Source organism: Candoia aspera, chromosome 4 (genome assembly GCF_035149785.1).
Source record: "Candoia aspera isolate rCanAsp1 chromosome 4, rCanAsp1.hap2, whole genome shotgun sequence".
Classification (NCBI taxonomy): Eukaryota; Metazoa; Chordata; class Lepidosauria; order Squamata; family Boidae; genus Candoia; species Candoia aspera.
The window spans coordinates 33,120,931-33,147,462 of NC_086156.1; the positions used below are offsets into that span (position 1 = coordinate 33,120,931).

The 26,532-nt window shown below is 42.0% G+C and overlaps 1 protein-coding gene across 1 annotated transcript in view; it reads left to right on the plus strand.

Annotated features, from left to right (window-relative positions):
- STK31 (serine/threonine kinase 31) overlaps positions 1-26,532 on the plus strand; it is a 44,907-nt gene that overhangs the window by 11,059 nt on the left and 7,316 nt on the right. Inside the window, exons 9-23 of the mRNA XM_063303781.1 lie at positions 629-744; positions 6,355-6,514; positions 7,850-7,972; positions 10,827-11,006; positions 12,176-12,292; positions 15,052-15,171; positions 15,476-15,607; positions 17,224-17,325; positions 18,650-18,730; positions 19,161-19,286; positions 20,082-20,207; positions 20,436-20,522; positions 21,991-22,140; positions 22,668-22,793; positions 23,278-23,346. Coding sequence (XP_063159851.1) covers positions 629-744; positions 6,355-6,514; positions 7,850-7,972; positions 10,827-11,006; positions 12,176-12,292; positions 15,052-15,171; positions 15,476-15,607; positions 17,224-17,325; positions 18,650-18,730; positions 19,161-19,286; positions 20,082-20,207; positions 20,436-20,522; positions 21,991-22,140; positions 22,668-22,793; positions 23,278-23,346 — 1,815 coding nt within the window. The remainder of the gene's footprint in view (positions 1-628; positions 745-6,354; positions 6,515-7,849; positions 7,973-10,826; positions 11,007-12,175; positions 12,293-15,051; positions 15,172-15,475; positions 15,608-17,223; positions 17,326-18,649; positions 18,731-19,160; positions 19,287-20,081; positions 20,208-20,435; positions 20,523-21,990; positions 22,141-22,667; positions 22,794-23,277; positions 23,347-26,532) is intronic.

The window sequence follows — 26,532 nt, forward strand, 5'->3', positions numbered from 1 at the left end:
AACTGCTTTCAGTAGATTCTGTGGGCCTGACCAGATCTAATGGGTGATAAAGGAAGGTGCCTGAGACAACAGAGGTCCAGCTAATTTGAGGAATTATTTAGAGTAGCATTCCTTAACCTGGTGCCCTTTAGATCAGGGACGGGCAGTTGGAGACTACAACCCTTTGTAGTAATAGAGCCTTTCTGGTTATAATTGCCAAAAATGGGAGGCATCGTTGTTCACCATTTGAGGCAGAAACCCATGAATGCATAAGCTGTAAAACAGGCCTGTCATGGTCTTTGAAACTGAAACTGAAACTCATCTTCTATGTTGGGAAAATGCTGGCCTTGCCCAGATGTGTAACATGGCTCCACTCCTTTTGCCTTCCCCAGTAATATTAAGTGTGGCCCCTGGCTGCTAAAAAGCTGCTCACCCCTGATCTAGTTATATTGGGTCCTCATCTCTGCCATTTCCAGTTAGAACGTTTACGCCAACACTGTTTTCCTTCGTGTGTTTGAACTGCCTGAAGCAAAAATCTGTGTGCCTGTATGAAAGATCCACTTAGTCCTGGGCAGCTCTTCAGTGGAAGATTGCTGGCCTGAAAGAACTAATATTAGTGGGCTAATGCTTTCATTGCTATCCAATGCAGAAAGAGAAGAAAGCTTGCAAGGAAACTCTTGGTTATATGGAAAATGTTCTGCATACATACTTAGGAACTACAGTGAGAAATTTGGCTGCCAGCTTTGAAAAACTGAAAGAAGCGAGGTATATTATGCATGTTTCCAGACTATATTCTGTAAAGGATGATTTTCAGTTGATCTAAGGTTTACTAAAGTAACGAATGTGCAAAATTTAGCAATTCTATCTATTATATTTTTATCACCGCCCATCTCCCCCACAAGGAGGGACCCTGGGTGGTTCACAGTAAAAACAATTTAAAATTCAATAGAAATCATAAATAATATCAATAATCAATAAATATATAAAATATAGTGAAATCCAAGTAATGGCAGATCTAATTCAGCCCATATGCCAGTAAGGCCGGTCCCGGGCAGGACTAGGGAACCAGTCAGCCCCAAGAATGGCTATTCCTCTCCCCATTCCAAGCATGGTGGCAAAATCAGGTCTTCAATTTTTTTCAGAAGTCCAGGAGAGATGAGGCTAACCTCACTTCGGGGGAAGGATGTTCCAAAGGGCGGGAGCTGCTGCAGAGAAGGCCCACTTCTGAGACCCCGCAAGATAGAATTCCTTTATGAACAGGGTCTGTAGCATGCCCTCTCTGCGTGACCGGGTGGGATGGGTTGATGTAACAGGGATGAGACGGTCCCAGATAGCCTGGATCCATGCCATGTAGGGCTTTAAAGGTGATAACCAAGACCTTGAATTGTACCCGGAAGCAGACTGGCACCCAGTCAAGGCCGCTGGAAACACCCACTCCCACAAAGATGTATTTACCATTGACTGGACCCAACCACATGTCACCTCCTGAGCTGCCTTCACCAGCCAGGAGGGACATGGATCTAATTGACAGGTGGTGGCATTTACAATCCGGAGGATCCTATCCACTTCCTCAGGTCCAACAGGATCAAACTGTTCCCAGATAACTGGGTAAGTATGTTCCCCAGGCATCTCCCCAGGCCATGTCTCATGCTTGGAGTCCAACTTAGAGCAAATCCGAGCGATTTTATCCTGCAGATGCCCCGAAAACTCCTCAGCATGGCCCTGTAGCTGATTTTCTAGACCCCCTTTCCCCAACAGGGATTGGGTGATCCTAAACAGGGCTGCCGGGCGGCATTCTGCAGATGCAGTAAGCAGAGAAATACGTTTCGCTGCTCTTACTGCCACAAGGTAGGCCCATCCCTCCAAGGCCCAGTGCGCCACCACCGTTCTCTACCATGCCTAGCTGAACTGCCGCCATGGGGCTCGCCTGGCCGCGCAGGATCCCCTCACCAAGACCAGTCCACTGCTCTGTCACTTGCCGTGCCACCAGGGCCCACTCTACCACTGGCTGAGCCGAAGTCCGCTGCGCTGCTGGGGCCGATCTTCCACCCCAGAATTCGCTGGGGCTTGCCCCCGCGTTGCACAGGGTCCGCCTTCTGTGCCGGGGTTCGCCACCGCGTTGCTCAGTTTTAAATTGTTTTAAAACAATTGAAGAACAGATTGTTTCAAAGAACTCTGGAACATGACATCTTGCTTTTTGAAGATAAATTCTCTGAACTGGAAGTTGTTTAAAGTGTTCTGGATGTATATTTCCAATAAAAGATGCTTTTCTGGTCTCTGTGGAAAAACAGGGTTTTTCACAAAATGGCAAATACTAGGGTTTCTCCAACACAAAACAACCATATAACTGTACAGATTATTTAGGCCAGTGTTTTTGATTATAATACAATGTCTGTTAGTTGCAACAAATGTAAAAAGGGCAGGGCTTCAATTGTAGGGTTGTGGCTGCCATCTTGACTTCTTTGCCCCCCCAACTCCCCTGGGTGTTTGGCACAGTGAAAAAACAGAGAAATTGAGAAGAAAGAGGGCAGGTTTGTAAGGAGGCAGAGGGGGTGGAACAGGTTGGAAAGGGAGCTAGAGAGAGGGACAAAAAGGCAGGGCTTGGGGTAGAAGAACCAAGCGTGGAGGGAGACACAGGAAGGCGTAAGAAGCGTATAAGAGTGCAGCAACTTGGCAGTGGTTGAGGAAGCAGTTGGTAGGGCGGGCAGTTGGAGAAAGGGAAAGCGATAGAAGGGGAGAAACGGGAACGTGGCAGCAGGCAACGTGGTGGAAAGGTGCAGGGGGGAGAGAAGGCTGGAGAATGGAAGGGAGCAAGAGGGCTTCAGGGCCTGCAGGTAGCCTGGGACTGCACTTTCTGTTTTCCTGACTTAATGGATGCCACCGATTCATCTTTTAAAGAGTTTGTTGTTTATTCGTTTAGTCGCTTCCGACTCTTCGTGACTTCATGGACCAGCCCACGCCAGAGCTTCCTGTCGGTCGTCAACACCCCCAGCTCCCCCAGGGACGAGTCCGTCACCTCTAGAATATCATCCATCCATCTTGCCCTTGGTCGGCCCCTCTTCCTTTTGCCTTCCACTCTCCCTAGCATCAGCATCTTCTCCAGGGTGTCCTGTCTTCTCATTATGTGGCCAAAGTATTTCAGTTTTGCCTTTAATATCATTCCCTCAAGTGAGCAGTCTGGCTTTATTTCCTGGAGGATGGACTGGTTGGATCTTCTTGCAGTCCAGGGCACTCTCAGAATTTTCCTCCAACACCACAGTTCAAAAGCATCGATCTTCCTTCGCTCAGCCTTCCTTATGGTCCAGCTCTCGCAGCCATATGTTACTACAGGGAACACCATTGCTTTAACTATGCGGGCCTTTGTTGTCAGTGTGATGTCTCTGCTCTTAACTATTTTATCGAGATTTGTCATTGCTCTTCTTCCAAGGATTAAGCGTCTTCTGATTTCCTGACTGCAGTCAGCATCTGCAGTAATCTTTGCACCTAGGAATACAAAGTCTTTCACTGCTTCTACATTTTCTCCCTCTATTTGCCAGTTATCAATCAAGCTGGTTGCCATAATCTTGGTTTTTTTGAGGTTTAGCTGCAAGCCAGCTTTTGCACTTTCTTCTTTCACCTTCATCATAAGGCTCCTCAGTTCCTCTTCACTTTCAGCCATCAAAGTGGTATCATCTGCATATCTGAGATTGTTAATGTTTCTTCCAGAGATTTTAACTCCAGCCTTGGATTCCTCAAGCCCAGCTTGTCGCATGATGTGTTCTGCATACAAGTTGAATAGGTAGGGTGAGAGTATACAGCCCTGCCGTACTCCTTTCCCAATCTTAAACCAGTCCGTTGTTCCGTGGTCTGTTCTTACTGTTGCTACTTGGTCGTTATACAGATTCTTCAGGAGGCATACAAGATGACTTGGTATCCCCATACCACTAAGAACTTGCCACAATTTGTTATGGTCCACACAGTCAAAGGCTTTAGAATAGTCAATAAAACAGAAATAGATGTTTTTCTGAAACTCCCTGGCTTTTTCCATTATCCAGCGGATATTGGCAATTTGGTCTCTAGTTCCTCTGCCTAATCTAAACCCAGCTTGTACATCTGGCAATTCTCGCTCCATGAACTGCTGAAGTCTACCTTGCAGGATCTTGAGCATTACCTTACTGGCATGTGAAATGAGTGCCACTGTTCGATAGTTTGAACAGTCTTTAGTGTTTCCCTTTTTTGGTATGGGGATGTAAGTTGATTTTTTCCAGTCTGATGGCCATTCTTGTGTTTTCCAAATTTGCTGGCATATAGCATGCATTACCTTGACAGCATCATCTTGCAAGATTTTGAACAGTTCAGCTGGGATGCCGTCGTCTCCTGTTGCCTTGTTATTAGCAATGCTTCTTAAGGCCCACTCAACCTCACTCTTCAGGATGTCTGGCTCTAGCTCACTGACCACACCGTCAAAGCTATCCCCGATATTGTTATCCTTTCTATACAGGTCTTCTGTATATTCTTGCCACCTTTTCTTGATCTCTTCTTCTTCTGTTAGGTCCTTGCCATCTTTGTTTTTGATCATACCCATTTTTGCCTGGAATTTACCTCCAATGTTTCTAATTTTCTGGAAGAGGTCTCTTGTCCTTCCTATTCTATTGTCTTCTTCCACTTCTGCGCATTGCTTGTTTAAAAATAATTCCTTATCTCTTCTGGCTAACCTCTGGAATTTTGCATTTAATTGGGCATATCTCCCCCTATCACTGTTGCCTTTTGCTTTCCTTCTTTCTTGGGCTACTTCTAGTGTCTCAGCAGACAGCCATTTTGCCTTCTTGGTTTTCTCTTTCTTTGGGATGTGTTTTATTGCCGCCTCCTGAACAATGCTGCCAACTTCTGTCCAGAGTTCTTCCGGGACCCTATCTACTAAGTCCAGTCCCTTAAATCTATTCTTCACCTCCACTGCATATTCCTTAGGAATATTAGTGAGCTCATATCTAGCTGATCTGTGGGTCTTCCCTAATCTCTTTAGTCTGATCCTAAATTGTGCAAGAAGAAGTTCGTGATCTGAACTACAGTCAGCTCCAGGCCTTGTTTTTACCGACTGTACAGATGTCCGCCACCTTTGGCTGCAAAGGATGTAATCAATCTGATTTCGGTGTTGTCCATCTGGTGAAGTCCATGTATAAAGCCGTCTCTTAGGTTGTTGGAAGAGAGTGTTTGTTATGCAGAGTGAGTTGTCTTGGCAAAATTCTATCAGCCTGTGTCCTGCTTCATTTTGTTCTCCTAGGCCATACTTACCTGTAATTCGAGGTGTCATTTGACTGCCCACCTTAGCATTCCAGTCTCCTGTGATGAAAATAACATCTCTTTTAGGCGTGTTGTCCAGTAGGTGCTGCAGATCCTCATAGAACTGCTCTACTTCAGCTTCTTCAGCATTTGTGGTTGGGGCGTATATTTGGATCACTGTGATGTTAGATGGCTTGCCCTGAATTCGAATTGAGATCATTCTGTCGTTTTTTGGGTTGTATCCAAGCACTGCTTTAGCCACTTTAGTATTAATTATGAAGGCTACTCCATTTCTTCTGTGGTCCTCTTGTCCGCAGTAGTAGATCTGGTGGTCATTTGATGTGAAGTGGCCCATTCCAGTCCATTTCAGTTCACTGACGCCCAGAATGTCTATCTTTAATCTTGACATCTCACCAATAACCACATCCAATTTGCCCTGGCTCATAGATCTTACATTCCAGGTTCCGATGGTGTGTTGATCCTTAGAACATCGGATTCGCCGTTCACCACCAGCACCGTCGGCCACTAGCCGTCCTTTCGGCTTTGAGCTAGCTGCGTCATCACGTCTGGGGCTAGTTGAGCTCATCCTCTGTTCCTCCCCAGTAGCATTTTGACCATCTTCCGACCTGGGGGTCTCATCTTCCGATGGTATACCGACATATCTCTGGTTGTACTGATCCATTTAGTTTTCATGGCAAGAATACTGAGGTGGGTTGCCATTACCTTCCCCAGGGATCGCATTTAGTCTGACCTCTCTGTCATGACCTTCCCGTCTTGGGTGGCCCTTCACGGTTTAGCTCATGGCATCATTGAGGTGCTCAAGCTCCAGCACCACGACAAGGTAACGATCCTTTGCTGAAGCTTTTAAAGAGTACAGTTACCTAAACATACTGTTTGGTTATGTGTCTGATGATAGTATTCCTCCACGCTAGGTTTTAGTCTGTTGTTCCTCTTGTCTATTCTTTTATTCCAGATAGAATCAATTATAGTTTGGCATATGAAGGGGCATATTTTTATTGGGTAAAAATAGCTGTATGTTTCAGAGATCTATAGCAATGGGCCTACAGTTAATTATATAGTGTTATAAATGTTCTTTTTTAAATATCTTTCATCCAGGCAAGATCATACAGATGCTCGTTTTGGAGAAGACCTTTCAAAAGCTGTAAATGTGGTTACCGAAGGGAGCCTCGTGGCCCCTCTGTCCTTGGAAAAGCTGGAAAAGGTTTGGGCGGATTATAATGTCTCCCAACAGGAAATACGCCTTTGCAAACATGTGGTAGGTGACAGGTCATACCATTTTATGGCTTGTCATAAGCTCTGATAATCCTTTACATTTTGTTGATGTAGCTGTTTAACTTGTTAACAAAAAGATTCCCAAGGTTTTAACTTAAAATGTTACTGTATTTTGCTAATCCATGATGTAACCATGTTGGATCTGTAACACGGGCCAGAGATTTTGTGAAGAGGAGAATGATACTTGCAGGTCATCACTGAGGAATTCTTGCAGCTTTTCCCTTCCCTCTCCTGACCAGCAAAGGGATCGTTGAGTGGTGTCTCTTGTGTACGTTACAACTTGAGAAAGAGAGCTGTTGGACTACAATGACCCTGTGTGTCTCTGTATGTGAGAGAGAATCTGTACAGAATTGCACAGGTTGCTACTCAAATGAAAAATCTCCTGTCACTGGCCCTACCCACTAGAATAATCTTCCTGGATGCAGTTACTAGGATCTGAGTTTAAATTCAAGGCATCCTTTTTTATTATTTGTGTTATTGATCTTACTTATTCATTTTATGTGATTGTTGTTATGCTTATTGCATTTTCGTTACTTAGATTATTTTATTCATAAATTGTTAATAAACTGTTTGCACGAGAGAGTAAACTCATCTTCCTTGCAGTGAATGTGTGAGAGTGGGCATTCCCCTCTTTCTGTCCCTGGAGCTCGGCATCGGGATTGAAAAGCTGTGCAGATTCATGTAGAAACAGAGGATGTTGGTCTCAGAAGATCCTGTAAAGTAGCTTGGGAAGAGCCCAGTAACTGAATGTGCAATATTTGATATAATTTTTAATTAGTACAAATACAGATTTTTTTCAAAAAGATAAAATAATGTACTTTAAAATAAATAAAATAGATATGTAAACAAATTCGTATGTCTGTTTTCTCCACTGTTTGTTATATGTCAGTGGATGAAGAAAAAGGACATACTCCTTGAGAGCTGCTGTGAACTATAGTAAAGTGTTGAGAATTCCCAAGGGGATGACCTTGCTTTCATTAGTCACTTGTCCAAGTGGAAACACTTTAAGCGTTTGGCTGATGTTGCTGACATCTGCATTCTGATCTGTACCGGCTTGTATTGTAAGCATGTACGTGATACAACATTTGTAACTGCAGCAGTATCTGCAAACTGATATCTTGGATCAATGTCAGCAGTGTATTCAGTTGTACAAAACAGGAAGGCAGGTCAGGATGCACCGTAGAGGGTTGTTGCTCCTTTTTGTGGCTTAAGTTCATTTTTGAGAGGTTATTACTGCCCCAGTAATAGGTGGTCCTATAGGTGGTCCTATATTTCTACTGAAGAAGACCTTCTCAATGTTGTGTTCTCTTCGGCACAGGATGAAGTACAAAGTTTGATTCTCCAGAGGAATGAATTGCAGCATAAGCTGTATGTAGCTGTGGAAGAATTCATTGTGGAGGTGGATGATCTGCCGCTTTCCAAGCGCTTAGACACTTTGAAGGTTGGGTCCAGAGTGGCATGTGGAGCCGTGCATTGTTTTATGCTTATAAGACTCTCTCCAGATCAGATTACAGTTTTGTATTACAAGTGGTAGCATAAACAGTAACCTGAGATGTCATGCCAGTCATGGGATCATTCTGACATTTCCTCCTTTTGCAGGCATTAATGTTGAGATTAACTTCTGAGGGGTCTCTAGAGGCTCCTGAGGCTATTGTTTCTAATCTAGAATATTGACAGAATTTCCAGTGTGTCCTAAGACAGTTTTAAACAGTCTGAGCAATCTGTGCAGGTCACGTTACTCTTAATATTTGGGAAGCGACATGAAATAGGGTAGGTCCTGTTCCCCCATACAGAATGGGCATATGCATGTACATAGCAATCATGCTGTTCCCCTTTGGGATATGCCATGTAATGCAAAGTGCAGAAAACAAATAAGTAGTAGTAGGCAAAGGAAATTAAGGCTAAGAAAAAAGGAAATCTAAGTAAATCTGTTAGACGCATGTTTCCGTTGTGTCGATACACTGCTTCATACACGGCCTTTTGTTCTTTAAACTTCTCACCTCTTTCTTTTTGAGGATCTCATTCAGCTCCAACCAATCATAATTTTGCAGTCTTTTCTTCCTCATCAATTTGCTTTTCTTTTATATATTTCTTCTGCATTTTGAGTTTTGCTCATTTTCTCAATATGACCAATCCACCTCAGTATCCTTCTTTCTATTTTATTCCACAAATTGTAACCTGTAAAAATGTTTCGTGACCATTTGAACTCCTCAACATCTTTAGGGCTTTCTAAAGTGTTTTGTCTCAAATTCAGTGCTGCAAATGTTATATTAACTCGTCTCCACAAGATGGCAATCTTCAAGCATTTTCCCATGTGCCACAGCAAAGCTGTAGGCATACTGCCAAGCCTTTTTTACTAGGTATTTACAGGCCTTTGTAATGTTCCATAAAAAAATAAAATTACAAAGAAAAGTCCCATATTATTGGCAGTTTGAACTCTGAGATTTAGATGTAAACCCTACATTTTCAGCAGAATCAAATTGCTATTTGCTGTTAACTTTTGAAATAGGTCTCCAATAACATATTAAGACCTTTCAAGTATTTAATGCTTGCAGTCACCATTCAAAATGACAGTTGTCTCTGTTTTCATTCTTGGAATGGCCATGCAAAAGATGTATATAGAATAATTTCATATTTAGTTATTTTTCTTGTCCCTCTGCCAGTGCTTCAGAAAGTTTGACTTGCTTGCTTTAAATATTTTTAAACAACAGTGTATGCCTTTTATTGCTTTTCTGCTGTAAAATAAAAAATGCAGTAACATTAATGTTTAAAAGGTTGAACATTTTCTCAGGAATTGAGAGAGGGGAATAAGATTATGCTATACTGCCTCCTGGAATGGCTAACTTCTACCGCAGTCCAATAGAGCCAGCTTTCCAAACTCCCGTGAGAAGTAAATGTGAGAAATAAATGTGTCAATCTATAATAAAAGTACAGTTCCAGCATGCAACAGCTGTTTTAATGTATGCACTGCCAATGATTTTTTGGGATCTGTGGAACACAAATAAGCAAAAATGAAATTATTTTTGCAGGACTTCTACATTCAGAAGGAATAACATTTACAGATCTCACATAGATTTGTTTCTGTTTGATGTTTAATGATTGGCAAAGATTCACTTTGGAGGAAAAATGTTAAAAGTCTTCAAGGAATGCTGATGTTGAAAATCATTCTTTTTAATGACCCTTAATAGTCATGGGCCTATAATGGAGATATTTAAAAATAATAAATTGCTCTAATCTTGTTTTATTTGTTGTGGAATTCTCTTGTGGGTCCTCTATTTAATAAGGAGGATTTCTGGTAGCTTCTTCTCAACTCACCACTTTTCCTTTATATTATAGAATGTTCTTTTATTAGTGCTAAGAAGTCAAATAGTGCTACATCTAGTTAATAATAATAAATGTATGCCACCTGACTCTCAATGGGTCTGGGCAGCTCACAACAATCAAAGAAATTACAATAAAATCAATAAAACAAAAAAAATAAAGATAAAAGAAGGCAAGCACAATGAAGCAAGGGGTCTCTCTTCCTCGCCAAAGGCCTAAGTGAAGAACCAGGTCTTCACACACTTCCAAACAACAGCAGAGTGGGGGCCATCTGGATCATGGGGGGAACCTTGTTCCAGAGGGCAGTGGTGCTATGGAGAAGGCACACTTCCGGGGCCCTGAGAGATGACATTGTTTAATCAAAGGAACCCGGAGTACGCCAACCCTGCAGCATCAAATCGGCTGGGAAGACAGTTCCACTTTCTTGGCTGCATGTTCCTTTTTATCCAGTTCAGAGACAGTCTTGCTGTAGTTTCTCTTCCTACTGCTGCATCCTTCCTGCAGACAATCCTCACATCTGCTTCTGCTTCCCATTATTTCAAATATTGTACAGCAGTCATTCAGATCCATGACAGTCTGGTGTATGTTGTGCTACAGGGGTAGAACTGGCAATTTTTAAAACATGAAATCAGCCTCAGGACCTGCAGTCTTTTTGCATTTCCCATCTACAAGCAAGAGGCAACTAGACGGGCTGTTTCAACTAGAGAAATGCCTTTTATGCATATTTGGAATCCTCCTGAAGCTGCATAACATTAATTCCTCCTCTTCCTCCTGATGTATAGGTCAGGAATGAGAAATATCCAGCCCCCAAGCCAAATATTGCCAAAGGTTGCTGCTTCAGGTTTTGCTCCGGATGGTTATTAGAGGAATCATCATAAAGCCAGGACACCTTGTTTTCTTTTATAATATGTGATTGTTTTGTGTTCCTTCATTGCTTGTACATTATTTTCTTTGTTACCTATTTTGATATTCAGAAGTTGGAAGGATCGTTGGAGGTTGTATGTGGTCAGGTTGATGAAGCAGAGAGTTCAGAAGAAGTGTTCGAGAAGTTCTTTGAGTGGAAGAAAGCTCGGTTGGAGGAATTCCGTCGGGTTAGGATTGCTACAGACGCTTCCTTGCAAAACCTTGTAATAAGTTTCAGCAAGATAATTCAGGTAAAAATTTCATATTAAGTATAAAAAAATCTTTGTATTCATACTATGATTTGGGGCTAAGCTACAGTTATACTGAAACTCTGGTCTAATTTTTTCTAGATTTTTTGGATCAGATAAGTTTGCAGCTTTTCTCCACTGCAGCTAATAGCAACTTGGGGAGATAGGAATCTCACTAAAGGCAATAGAATGAAGAAAAACACCCAGTTTTTTTTTATTTTATTTTTTGCTATACTATAGCTGAATCCAAACGAGATGATGGTTGCTTTTGCAAAAACAAAATTACATTGGAAGATCCAAAATGGAACCCTTCATCCTATGAAATAACCATTAATATTTGAACTGAGAATTGTTGGACGAAAATGAGAATTTTCCCATAGTGGTCCTTAGGAAAAAATTAGTATCATGTCTTAATTTAAAATGACAGCTGGGCTGCATTCATGACTTGATGGGGAGTAATGTTCAGCTCTGATTAACAGTATGAAATGGAACCACACTGATCCTTGATGGAATAAATGAACAGTGTTTGATGGGGTTTGGTCTCTTGAGGTGTTTCAGCTCCTGTTCCATTGGCTTGGAAACATGATGCAGACTTACTGCATACCCAAACACACCAATGGGGAAAGCAAGATCCAGTTCTCAGAGGCAGATCGTGTTTTATTGAGTCTCCTGCCATTTGAGCTATAGCTTATTCTTAAAAGTACCAGTCAACAAAGCAACCAGAATATTGTTCCCCTCTTGTCATTAGGAGTGAATAAGCGTGCTGCAGCTTTAGCATAGCACTGCCGGAAGTTTCTCTGGTCCATGGGATCTGGTGTTGATAGGACCTTTTTCTTGGTTGTAAAAAGCAAATTAGAACTTAAGGTTATGGAGAGAGGTGGATTAATCAAGTAGAACTTCCTCAACTTGAGTGTTGACAGGCTGTATTGGACTGTGATGGCTTTAAGTGCAAGCCAGTGTTCTAGTAATCTTTGGAGGACTTGGCTGTTTCTTCTTTTGCTTACTTGCACAAAAAGGTAGAGATTGCTCAAGGCAGAATGGAGCCGAGTCTAACATCTTCAGTTTTCCCATTCACTACTAACTTTTTGAGTAATCTTTCTGGAACTACTTTGCAGAGTTGATAATACTGGTATAGATAACCACCTTTTGTTTGTGTCTTCTTTTCCATCAAGTTTTTTGACATGTCATCGGTTATATTATTGAAATCAGAAGATATAGCTGGCAATTTGGATGAAATTCTTAAGAATGTCGAGTTGGATATTTCACAAGAATTGGACATGTTTCTAACAGTAAGCTAATTTTTCTGTATTTTTCTTTTCAGATAAGAATACTCTTATTATTTCATGTTAAAAGGTTTCATGTTTTTTGGATAGGACATATCTTGCCTGAAACTCACCATGAAGTATACACATGAGCAGTGTTCAAGATTTACTATCACTATCAAAGTTTTCTCCATATCATATTTTACTGTGAGGAAACTAGTCAGAGGTCTGAAGAATGGAAGGTGACAGTTGGTGGCCTGCAGGCTGATTAAAGCTCGAGCAGTGGCAGAGCTCACAACTATCTCCTAAGACCTCTGATCCCTGGTCTGTGTAAGGTAGAATCTCAGCTGAAAGAACATAAAGATTGATATCCATTTAGTTCTCAAACAGGGAATGGAGAGAACCAGGCAGATTAGGGACTTGTCTTCCATTCTGGATTCCATTTTTTGATTGTGAACTTGACCAAAATAGTTGAGTCAGATTTTTTTTAAAAAATTCCTCTTTTGCCCAGGTTTTTAAAAAGAGATCTGATTTATAGCTGTCATCCTTTCACGGTCATCCAGACAAGAAACTAAAACCCTGAGAATTAACACTACCTTTATTGTAAGGTTACATAACAGAACCTTGCAAGTCTGAAAGCCCTTCTCCCCTTCCTTGCCTTTCCTTTCCAGAGAACTAGCGAGGGTCCCTTCTGAGACGCTTTCTCCACCCCCCTGCCTTCTGTGGACTGAGATATCTCTTGCCTGACAGCTGTCTAGGCTGTGTCTCCTCCTCCTGACTCCCAAGGTTATTCTCACAGCCCATTACAATAGCTGTTTCCAGACAGTACGTCTGCCACATCATTTCCTGCTTCCCAATTTTGGACTGAATATTTATCTATCATGAAACATCATACAGGTTATGCAGTGATTCAGTTTTGAAGCGTAAGTAGCAGTTGCTGGCAACTCTTTAAAGAAGCTGCATCTTTTCTTGGGCTCACATGGCTCCCCTTGACAGCTGCAGCGCAATCTCAGAAAAAATGCATTGGATTGAAGAAGATGCCAACAAGTGTTACATTCCAAAGCACTTTTCCTCTTCAGATCCAGATCTCTGCAAATGTGCTGAACACTGATAGCATTTTTTACTGCAATAAGATTTTTGGGACATACATGAGAGAATTTTGAATGCACTGTCATCACATTTATGTGGATTCAGGAACTTGGTTGAAATCCAGGCCATTTAATGTAAAGTAAGTTCCTGTTGGTTTCTTGAAAAAGATTCCAATTTGCTTCCCCTTTTTTCTTCAGACTTGGGGAAAGGGGCCAAGGATTGCTCACATTCAGTTCTCTATATTTATTTTATTTAAAATACGTGTAGTTCATCTCTTGGAGCAGCTTGCCTTCTAAGACAGCATCTACTAAACATTAAAACACAGTATTAATTCAATAGCAAGAATATTTTACTGTATTTGTAATAAAATAGTAAAGCCATTAAGCTAACCATTGCAGTAGAAAAAGAGCATAGCATACAGGTAGTCCTCGCTTAATGATCATTCGTTCAGTGACCGTTTGAAGTTACGACGGTGCTGAACGAATGATATTTATGACCAGTCCTTGAAGTTACAGCTGTTGCAGCGGTCCTGCAGTCATGTCATCAGAATTTGGGCACTTGGCAGCCCACCTACATTTATGACCGCAGCATGCGCTTCAACTCCACCCACCCACCCATCTCCCCTTCATCCCTGCTCTTTTGGCTGCCCTGCACTCCACTGCCCCTGCCGCCCCCCACTCCCAGCTGACCTTTGAAGAAGACCTTCTTCATGTTGCTGACGAAGCGTGCCCGGCCTGACCCCTTGCAAGGCAGCTACTGGCCTCGGGAAGGCCGCGTGAGTGTAGGGCAGACAAAAGGACAGGGATGCGGGGGGAGATAGATGGGGGGGGGTTGAAGTGGAGGCAAGTGCAGCAGGCCAGGAGAAGCATGAGGCCTAACAACCGGAACTGCGATCATTAAGCAGCATGGTCACGTGACGTTTCGCCTAATGACTGCTTTGTTTCGCAATGGAAATTCTAGTCCCAATTAGGGTTGTTAAGTGAGGTCTATCTGCACTGTTTCAAATAAACTTTGGTAAGATTTGAAATTGGGCTGAATCTTGCTCTTTCTCTTCAACAATCCAAGATCAAATTAGGCTAAGGTAGAATTGAGGTTGATTATATTTTAAAGTTTTGGGGCTTTTAATCCTCAGCCATCCCACTCTTCAAACAGTTGCACAACAGCTTTTGAGGCGGAAGAAGGAACAAGGTCCCATTCCCCTTTTGCTCTGATTCCATTGCAAAGATGTGAATGCTTGGCATTCATTCCTTGAGCTTATCTTGCCACACTCAGCCTTATAATCTGAGATAGGTGAGATATTTCTCCTTGGATGCAGTTTCCATAGTCTTCCTGTTCAGCAGAAGTAGCTGACTCAGCTGTTGGTTCTCAGAAGCAAGGATTTGTAATCCAGCTAAGGAAGTCTGCAAGTAGACTTCTTTCATTAATGACTGTTTGCTTGATCAAGAAGTGCAGGTGTAAATTGTGTAGAAGATGATGTTTCTGCTGTATTACTCTAAATTGGAAGTTTTTTAGTTATTTAGATTTATGACTGTTCTCTTTATGAACAGTGTACTTTCTACTTTATCAAACAAAAATTGATAACCCATCATCTATTTTGCCATTTAGAATGCCCTTCGTATTTTTAAGTGTTGAAATCAACAAACACTTTGCAACTTTGCAATTATAGGTACTTAGTGCTACTCTACAATTCTTTTCAGGAGCTAGATGAAAGAGACAAAGAAATCATCTTAAATGTGCATGCTGTGGTTATGCGGAAGATCCACCAAGAAGAAGATCTCTTAAATACTGTCTATCAAAAGTATCTTGAAAGTTGTGAGGTCAGTTTGTCTAGCTGCTTCTTTGTCATGTGCTCAGAATGTAGAAAGTCACTGACAATGTTTTAAAAGATATTTATTCATCTTTTTGAGTAACTTCAGGAGGAAAAAAATTACATCTAATTGGTCGTGGAAATAGAACAATACAACTAGCCTTTGTGTTCTGGTTCAAAATGTGGTCTGAAAATGTTAACGCTTTGTGATGCGAATTGTGTATAAGTAATATTTCTCTCAAAAATGCAAGAGCTTTCTCCATTTTGCAGTCTGTGTAAATCTGCTTCTCATTAATAGTGCTTTTTTTTTTCAGTTCAAAAACCAGATTGTGGAGTGGCTGGATATGACTCCTAATATTGATGATTTGTTACTTATTAAGAAGAGAATGAAACGCATAAAGGCTGAGCTGAGGTGGAAATTGGTAGAAAAAAACAACTTGGAAGAAGTATGGCAATCTTATGTTGATGTTTTAAGATTATTATTATTTCCTATTTTCCATAAGAATTGGTGGATGATGACATAGAACATGTTGTTTCTAGCCCTGGAGAAATATCATTGTCATGGACATGATTTATTCACATAAATCCAAATGAAAGCCTAAAGGGATTTATATTAAAACAAAATGGAAAGAAACAAAAATGGCAGATTTCTGGACAATTTAATTTGCAGATAGTATTTCACATTGCTAATGCTTCCCGCTCCTGATTATTGCAATTTGAGAAAGTACACAATTTCTACACATATTATTGATAATACAGTTAAAAACAACAGATACTCCATTTGTCTGGCAGCAGGTTATCATAACCCCAGAATGGATACATTAAACAGTATGAGATTGGAAAGCTATAAAATGTTGATTGTACGGCTGCTGTAGAATTGGGATGAAAGGGTTGCGAGGAGCACACAGGCGTTAAGAAACATGAAGGGAGATGCTGCATAAGAAATAAGTGCTCAGAGCTGTATAAGTACCAGGGAGGAATTTAGTTAGAGTGAGGTACCACCCTGTAGAGTTAATCCAAAGGCCTGTTTCATTCAGCGTCCTTTTTCTTATAATAGCCAAGGAGATACATCTGGGAAATCAATCAGCGGCACCTGACAGTAACAAAAACTACAATAGGTTTTTCCCCCATTAATGCCTGAAAAATTGGGATAGCTTTATTCTCTATTAATCTGTCTGATACCATTAATGTAGGCATTCCCAGTCTTTTGGCTTTCAGATCCTTATTTCTGTTCACTGCCTTTGTGGCTGGAAAGACTCCGTAAAAGTATTTTGCATGAATAAATGTGTTTAACTACAGTTGCCATCACCTACAGCCACGTTGGCTGATGCTGGCAGTTATAAAAGCTAGGTTGCAACAAACTGAGAGTGCCAGATTGTAAATTTAGCAGAGTAAATGGAATTAGTAGATTTGGAAGCTACAAGATTAGAATTATCCATGGTTTACAATGTTCTGTCTTCCAAAGAGCTCACTTAAAACAACAAAAAAAGGCCTCATCTCAGTTGCAGAAGCATAAGCATCTGAAGCTTTTTGTCAGTCATTTTTATCTTCTCCTAATTTTATGGGGTTTAAATGGCCTTCTTTTGCTTCTGGATTGTGTTTGTTTTGAACTGATGCAAATTGTAAATTGTTGGGGGCAAGCACTTTTTTGATAGGGGAACAATAGAAGAACCCTCAAAATACAATTAACCCTTTGTAGTGCCTTAAATCTGGGATAACCAACTTCTTAGATCGAGGAGACTGGATTTCTTCCAGCCCTTTTTGCACCCTCTGTCCCATGAGAAGCTTCATTGCGGTGAGTGTGCCTCTTACTGCCCCCTTCCTTTTAATTTGATGACTTGAAAACCTGAAAGAATTTGGCATTAACTTGGTCAGGCAAAAAAGGAGAAGGCACATTTGATACAGTGACTAGAAAATAACACAATTTCAGATTCAAGAAGAGAGGATGGTGAGGTGAAGAGAAAGAAAATAAGTAGTATACTCAATTTATAACAGGTATATTACCTGGTGCAAATAATACTTTAATCTTTTGAAGTAGTAATTTTTAAATTTCTGCTATCAGTCTGATGATTACAGTGAATCTGAAATTGCAAAAATAAAAGAAGAAATCACTGCTCTACGAGATAACATATTTCAGGAGATATACAAGGAACAAGAAGAATATGTAAGTATTCAGTTACATTAACACCTTTGAAACAACTCATTTTCTGGTCCAGATGTTCACTATGTAATATATGATCTAATGCCTATGGAATTAAGACAGAAGTCTGAGGGTCTCCATCTCAAGCAAAAGTGTGGCTATCTCTGTGGAGCAAAGTTATACATATTTTTCATATTTATAAATGGATATGGATAAAGCTGAAATAAAATGTATTTTTGGTTATTCTTTCTCCTAAATACATTTGCAGTAAAGAAAAATCGAATCAATATCAAAAAATCTCAGTCAATATTTTTAGGGCCAGAGATTGACTTATTTGAATCATTTATTTACATAAAGAATTGATGAGGCTGCCCATCTCATCCTAGCAACTCTGGGCAGCTAAGAATACAGAAAATGTAAAAGAAAATAGAACAAAACCAACACAATACAATGCAACCAAGGCTCCAAGCAAAGTTCGGCTAGAATGCATCATAAAACAAATATACTGGGCTCAGCTAACATCCTGGCCCCAGTGCCTGAGAGAAAAGTCAAGTCTTCAAGTCCTTCCAGGAGGCTAGGTCAGGACTATCCGAATCTTGGGATGGAAGCTGTTCCAGAAGGCAGATTAGAGAATTGCTCTCTGGCTTACCCCAAGAATGTTTGGGGGTGTTCAGTGTCCTATTTCAAAAGTCTAAAATGGCAGTAGATGGAATATAGATGCATTTTAGAGAGGTTGGCTGAAGATCGGTGCTCATGCCCTTTTCTCTCTCAACAACTGTCTTATTTGGGGCATGAAGTGGAGTTTGTGGTGGGTACTACCTCAGATCCAGGGATTTTTTCCCCCTTTTCTTGGAAATCAGAGTTCGTCGCTAGATTTGGTGTAGGGAAAATGCATCTGTCATTCACCCTCAAGAAGCAGCTAGCGGTTTCCTGTCAGGTTATAAACACAAGTAAAAGGGGGTTTCTACTTTGATTCTGATCTTAAGATTTCAGACAAGGATGGTTGATTGTGCAATCACCCATGCTTTGAATTCTCATCACACGCCCAGTTCGAATAGCTATGAACAACTAGAGATGCTGCTCTATCAGAAGAATGAAGACACAAATGAAGCTATGATGATGCCCTTCCTTTGGGACAAAAGAGTAGCCGCTGACACTAAATAGCTAAATGCTGTGCATTGAAGGAGGAGGATAAGGGGAGGCTAATTGTCCATGAATATCCACCTGCTGATTGCAGATTCACCATTGTGATTCTACAGAATAAACATCAATACATGTTGTTTCCAACATACTGCTGGGTATTGTTTTCATGCTGCGATTGTTACTGCGGACCTTTTCTCTAATTTAGGAAAAGCTTAATCATCTAGTTCAAAAATGGTTCCCTGAGCTGCCGCTCCTCCATCCCGAAGCAGGAATTTTGAAATATATGGTAAGGTTTGTGTTGTTTCTTTAACAAGTTAAGATTGGCTGATAGATCTCTGAGAAGGTCACTTGGCAGTTCTGTATGTGTTTTAGCAAGCCAAGAAACAAAAGCAATGGGCAGAAATGTTGATCAAAAGACAGGATAGCAAGAAAGCAGTCTGAAGAACAGGAAAACAAAGAGGAACAGAGCTGGCTTCACTTTCTACAAGAAATTCTGTGGTGCTGTGTGTTCCAGAAATTGATCAGAGGCAGGAATCTTTTCAACACTAAATGTGGCCCATTGTGTTATAGTCAGCCTGTTATGCTAAGCCTTCTGAGTAAATAGTGTAACACTTAAAGGATTTTATCACTAGAGGTGGGGTGCACACACATCATATTATATACAGATCTGTGATCCAAAGCTGAGAATAAGCTGATGTAATACATGTATTCTCCAGAACTCGGGAGGTCTTCTGACTGTCAGTTTAGAACGTGATCTTTTAGATGCTGAGCCAATGAAGGAACTAAGCACAAAACATCCTGTGATTTGCTCCAGAGTGCAGGGACAGAAGGTTCTCCTGAAGGTATGCTTTCTGATTGGTTTGCTTGTTGTTGGTTTTTTCAAAACCACTGTTACTAAAAGAGAAGCCTTTAAGTAGGCTTAAGAAATGTTAAAATGGCTGTGTGTGTTTTGGAGCTGGAAAATACATTTATAGTTCAAGTTCATTTTCCTTGGTAGATAAACTGTATTGCTCTAGTTCTGACCTTTGAATTTGGAGAAATCGGCCATCTAAATCCACTTTTCAGGGAACATGCTGGTTGGGATTTCTGACACCCACACCATTAAAAAAAAGCTAATGATTATGGGAGCTTAAAATAGGGGTGGGGACTTATTCCTAGTTCTAGCTGTTGCTGGAATCATCAGTCACCTTTCCTGCCTATTGAGCTGACTGGAATTCGGGAACATCTGAGGGGTGACACATATCCCAATCTTGATGAAAAGCTGTTTAGGATGGGGAAGATGATCTGTGTCCTTGGATAAATTGCGCATGTGTTTGTTTAGATTACAGGCTACATTTCTGGCCAAATATAACTCCTTTCCTAGTCGTATCTTTCCTTGGGATTGTCATTGTTCTGAAAGTGAGAAACGCAGTATTATTAGAATACAATTATTGCCATTTGGAAAGTGCGGGCTATATTCTTTATTATTCACAGACACTTAGATTCCATTAAATTGTATTGTATCCCAGAACAATTCAGAAAATCGAAACAGGTTATTCGGCAAAAGTCGCTCTTTTTTTATTTTTCATATTCTGGGAAATAGTTTAACAAGTATTTCAAGGTACAGCTTTTTTTACTCATTGAATTTACTTTGTCAGGGATATACTGTGGATATGAATACTGAAACCGAAGTAGTAGAAAGAGCAGCGAAGTATCACAAAGCTTGGAGAGGATTAAGGGAGGAATCTTGTTTAATGCGACTAATGTTCCTGTTTTTAGGCAAGGCAAGTTGTGAATTCAAGTGTGTTCTTTCTTTGTAGTTTGTGTATAAAATGTTCAAAGATCTCATTCACAGTTTTAATAGAAAGGCCTTTCCTGCATAAGATAAGACTCTTTTTAAAATTTATACACATGATATAAAAATACAGTTAGGGCAGTGTTTCAGTATCATGATATTTGATGCTTTCTGTTCCTGCACATAATACTTTTGTTTTTCTATTTTATTTGTTAAGTCTGATCCTGTGGCATATCTAATGATTCCGTACTATGCTGGAGCAAGCCTGGGCATGTTGCAGATGATTACACCTTTAACCCCAGAAGTAAGTAATGTGATAGCTGGTGTGGAAAGAAGCAGCCTTGCTGAATTTCTGAGCCAGCCTTTCATCCTGGCACTCCCCAGTTTTGTTAGGTCTGCTAGCTGGGGAATTCTGGGAATTGCAATCTTAACACATCTGGAGGTCATGAGATTTGGGAAATGCTGTTCTAATTAGTGAATATATTTTTTTATAGGCCATATTATCTATGCCTTCCATAACTATGTAACTGAAAGCAGCTCATGGTTGGCATTAAAATGGGGTATTCACAGTTGGAAAGCTTCAGAAAGAAGCAACTAATTTTTATGGATTTTCCATAGACACCTGGTCTGTATTTTTTGGCTTGTATTCTTCCATCCATCCATCCATCCATCCAATTTAATGCAAAACTTCTTCAACCTCTCTGGGTTAATGGGCACATTGGTAATTTAAAAAAACAAGTATCTCAGATGCCCCTGTAGATTGACTGACTGCTTTTGGTCACTTACGGAATGTTCAGAGAGTTTTCGCTATTCTTTCTCTTGGTCTTTGAGTGTATTGAATGTATCGGTCTTTGAGTGTGAGTGTTCTGGGTGTGTTCAGTGTCCCACTTCGTTTTCTCTTCAGTGTTCTTTATAAAGTGCTTTTATTCTCTGTGACTGGCTTCACTGAACTTGCTGGCTGGCTTGCTCTTTATCCCGAGCCCAATGCTTATCCCAAACAGTGTTTTTCCCCCTTCAGACTTAGATGATTGGTCATCAAGGAGTAAATGTCAGCCCACATCAGCCCCCCCCGCCACCTGTTTTTCCTCTAAAGATGTTCTGTGCCTGTAGGATGTCTTAGGGCTACAGAAGCATTCTAGCCAAGAAAAAGGAAGAGGTTGGAACCACTTCTCTTCTGACCTTGGTAGCTGAGCAGGATGAGTGTAATTTTTTGAAATGTAGAACATGTTAGTTAATGGGGGGTGGGGCAGAGGCAATATTGATCCCATAGTCTCATATTACAGATCCCATATGTTTATATTCTTAAAACTGATCCTAGTTAAGCTGATCCTAGTTAGCCCACTCTCCTGCAATCTGCCCCATACTCTTCTACTGCTGCTTTCTGGAGAATAGGAAGCTGTCAGAAATGTTACACTTAGAACTCCCACTTTATGCCTTGTCTGACTATTAGCAGGGTGGGTGATATCCTTCCCCAAAAGAATGATGGAGGAATGAACAGAAGGCTTCTGCTGTGTGGCCTCCAGCATAGTTCAAACATTTGGAATTTAGTCATTGCTTCTAAAACCACTGCGGACAAAATGTTTTCCACCCCTGCAGTCTGGATTGATTAATTTATTGAAAGTTAATCCTACATGGGAAACTATAAATCTAGTTTGACAGGAGTTTTGAAAGTGGTTTTGTCTCTTGCTTTTTCATTGGATGTGTAATGAGCATTTTTGAAATGCTTCTGGGAATATTTTGGGCCAGATCTCATAGGACCTTTTTTAAACTAGGAAACATTAAAAGTAATGAAAGGAGTAGCACATGGTCTGTGTGCACTACACAGAGCTGATATAATTCATGGATCGCTGCATAAAAACAACGTATTTGCAATGAACAGAGAACAGGGGATTGTTGGAGATTTTGATTTCACCAAATCTGAGGTAAAGAATAACATTTTCATTATAAATAATCAGGACTTGCACAGTGTAGATTAATAACATGAAGACTTCCACTTTTTGAGGCTATGAAAAATCCAAGAGATTTGAGGTTGAGAGATAAGGTGGCATATAAACATGGTAACTGACTGCCAGATGTGCAGATCTTCCGGCATGGGAAGCTCGGGCTGTATGCTGCCTTTTAATTGTGCAGTTTCTCCTTGAGGGCATTATTTTTCTTTCAGAAATAGTCAGCAAGGGAGACTCAAACAAGATGGGCCCCTTATGTGGACCTAGGAAGGATTTAGCTCTTTCCTACCACCATCACACCCAGCTGCAATTCCAGTCCATCCTGGACTCCCCCTGACTTGCTATTTGCATCGGGGAGACTGCTAGTGGGGTGGGAGGTTTTTGCCTATGCCAATTAATAACAACAGAACTGTGCCCCCGCCCCCCCCCCCACACACACATCAGGACCTCAGTATGATGAGGGGGGATGAGGAGTACTAAGCTCTGGAATGTTTTACTTCTAGAGTCAGCGTGCTTTGTCAAATTCTATGACTTTGAATGGCTTGAGCTTAACTTCTCCTGAACTAAAAGAGGGTCAGCCGCCTTCTCCAGCTTCAGATTTGTATGCTTTTGGTTGCCTGCTTTACTGGGTATGTAAGCCTTTGGTCACAGGTATGCTGTGTCGCAATATGAAGCATCTGGCTCCTGTTCTGATAGCTTTTGTGTTTTCCTAAAGGGTTTATAAGGTGCCCCTTAGGGAAACCATAAAAAAAAATGGCAGTCAGTATAATAGAATAAATACCTGAATGTTAAAGCATTACAGTTTCCATAATTACTAAATAGGGCTGCATTTACTGTGCTTTTTTGTCACACTGGTCATCTTACCAGGTTGTGCTAGGAATGTTCATTTTGGGCTCTAAATGGAATTGGCCCATGCCTGAGAAGTCTAGCACAGGAGGTGGAACAGCTAGGAGATGAAAAGAAGAAGCAGAAAGTGGATAGAACCAGACAAAGCAGCCGAGGAGGTGGAGAGTAGGCAGGAAATTCAGTGCTGAGGGAGTGCAGGTGTGGGGAGAAAAAATTTGGGGGGTTATTGATCTTTGGGAGTAATTTTGTCGTCTTTTAAAATTGCAGCTCTTTATTGGAAAGGAAGAATTGAAAACAAACAGAGATGGAACTCCTCTACTGGATGGCCTTAATATGGCAAGTTTTTCCTACCCGAAATATCTCAGGTTTAATGCAGAATTTGCTGTTTTGTTAATGAATGTTAAATAATAACAATGTAGACATTTAAGCAGTACAGGTGACATAAAGGGAAGTATAACAACTATTTATACAAAACCTTTAAAACTTTTCTGTTGCTGATCTCCAGGAAAATGGAAAGATCGGTGTTAAGGACAGAGGGTTACATATTGCTCAAGTACTGCTAACTAATTTGAGGATGTCAGTTGCAAGCTCTGGCTCTGGAAAAATGAAGTGCAGCCAAAATGAATAGGAGACTGGAGCAACGCAATGGGAGAAGGTTACAATGTTGCCAAGCAAACGGGGGGCATAACAGAAATATTCAAAATTATGCATGTTATTGGGAAAGTGAATGGTTTTTCTTCTTTGTTTAATATCACAAGATCTTGGGTGATCCAGTGTCACAGAACTGTGGTTTATTCTGCCTTAAAAGGGATTAGATAAACTCAATACTCATGGGGACTGTAAATGTAGTATCAGACTTAGTATGCCTCTCCTTTGGAGATCAGTATAAATCTGGGTAGACCAATTTTACAAGAGATAAACAAAATCAAATTTATTAAAATATAAGAAATAAAAAAAATCAAATGTAAAAGCCTTATTTAAATATCAAAATATAAATACTCAATGCTAAGAAGAAATATAACTTTTAGAGCTACCCAATTCATGGAGAAGCAACAACTGGTAGCTTGGTTAAAAAACAAATTGAAAACATAAAATAAGACATAATGTTCCAGTCCGATCATAAGATAGAAATGTTACCACCTTGCTAGAAATAGTTTGTTTTACTATTTGACTCCAGATCTTACAGAATTCCAGCTTATCAAGGAAAATGCTTACTTTAAGTCTACTGTATAATGATAGACTCAGGAGTATAATCCAAATATCTGACAACTGTTGGAATTATATACTATTCCCTGATTTATAGAAATATATGAACACAGGAAGCAAAAGATTTAAGTAGCAGATACACACATGAAAATAATTCAAAGGTCTATGTGCATAACCCTGCCTAAACGTTACCCTCTTTCTGGAGAAATAAAAAGACCTTAAAAGCAATTCCCCTGCTTCCACTTCACCTGGATTTCTCTTTTTCCTGAGTCTGTGGGCAGGTGTTAAACTCCACTGTTTCCCACCTGTGCCTAGCAACTTCTTGTTTCAAAAGAAACTCCAATTCTCTATCTAGCTGGGTGAGGAAATCTGATTTTGCATGTGATCCAGATAATATAAGCATCCCTCCTGCAGACATAAGTTTCCGTGCCTGAGATGAGCGAATGTCTGCAGTCTGCCTGATAAGGAGCTCACAGCATCATGAACACAGGTTGTCTTCCCAAAAGGACCATGACTTGCTAGCTGTCATGAGTGCCGTTGAGCTAAAGTCATCAGCGCAATGGCACTCATGACAATGACAAGGAAATAGGTGAAGGGGTACAAGTTAAGTAGCCATCAACCCACAACGACTAACGGCTAACAAACAATAGCTAAACGGATCACGGAGCCACCTAAGCCATCAGCGGCAATACAACGGGGATCGCCCAGCTGAAAGCAATCAGCAGAAGAATGAAAACCTGAGGATGGGCGATCCTGGAAACCCTCAACCAATGGCAGGGCAACGCATGGGACAAAGGGGGGTGACGTGACCGAGAGCGAGGGGGCGCTGACCGGCGCGGGGTATTTAAACCCCGCACCGGCGCGCTCCTGTCACTCTCAGCTTTTTTCTACCAACGTTGTACCTACCCTGAAATAAACCAGAGCCTGCTTTGCAAACCAGTGTCTGAACGTTATTCAGAGGTAGGCAGCGCATGACATAAAGCTGAGAGTCATAAACTCAGCCTCGCCGAGCCCCACCGGACGACAACGAGCCGCGGGAGGAGTAGACGGCGAGAAGACCAGCAAGATGAGGCCGGAACGACGCGGGCAAGGAGGGCGAGCCGCGCGGCAAGAGACAGAGGAGGACCGACCGAGGCCAGAGGCACCGCGGACTCCCGGAGCCATGGACGCCCACCCCACCCGACCCGAGCCTCAGCTCCAACCCCAAGGGGAGATGGCGACGGAGGCAACCCGACCGCGGGAGGGAGCAGCACGACTTCCGAAACCAGCGGAGGACCCCGCGCCCCACATCGCACCCCAGCAACGGGCGCGGAGCGACAGCCCCACGGTGCTCGACACGGAGGAGGACGACGGAGACACCCATCAGACGGAGGAGGAAGCGGACCCGCGGCGGAGGGACGATGAACCCCACCGGCAACCCACCCCCGAGGACGCGCCAACGGAACCGGCCCCAGCGGCGGCGCGGGCTGTGGACGAGGAGGCACGAGCTGAACTCGCGGCCATGCGGGCTCAGCTGACGGAACTCCGGACCATGCTCCAGGCGCTCATGCCCCCCGCGCCACCCAACGACGTCCCCGCACAAGCCCACACCCCGAGCGAAGCACCGAACCCACACGGGCCAGCAGAGAGCCAGCAGACGGCACAGGCGGCCGACACCACACCCCGGGAAGCGAGAGGCGGGGCCGCACAAAACGCCCGGGCCCCAAAGGACTTCCCCATCTTCTTCGATGGGACCCCCTCAAAACTCTCGTTTTTCGTGACCAACGCTAGGGAGTTCATGGGGAGGCACGGACACTCCTATGACTCCGAGGCCGACAAGATCGCCGCCGTGGCGATCAAACTCCAAGACAGGGCGGCGGACTGGTACGTCCAACTGTACGAGTCCAGCTCCCCCGCCCTCGCCACCTTCCCTGCTTTCATCAAAGAGATGAAAAACTACTTCGAAGACCCCCTAGCTAAAGTACGGGCGAAAAGCGCACTCCAGAGACTTAAACAGGGCACACGCACGGTCCCTGACTACGCCCTGGAGTTCAAAGCCCTCGCGGGAAAGGTCTGCGACTGGTCTGAGACCACCCTGCTGGAAATCTTCAAAAGGGGGCTCAACCGCGACGTTCTCCAATGGGCCCTCTACCGCGACGACCCAGAAACGTTACACGGGTGGATCCACCTCGCGGGGAAAGCCGAACACGCGCACCGCACCTTCCTGATGACAACCACGGAAGACACAAACTATGTCGGGAAAAAGGTACCCGCACCACACGGGGGGATGGCCGGCCCCATATACCCAAAAAAGAAGTTCAACCGGGAGCCCTGCGG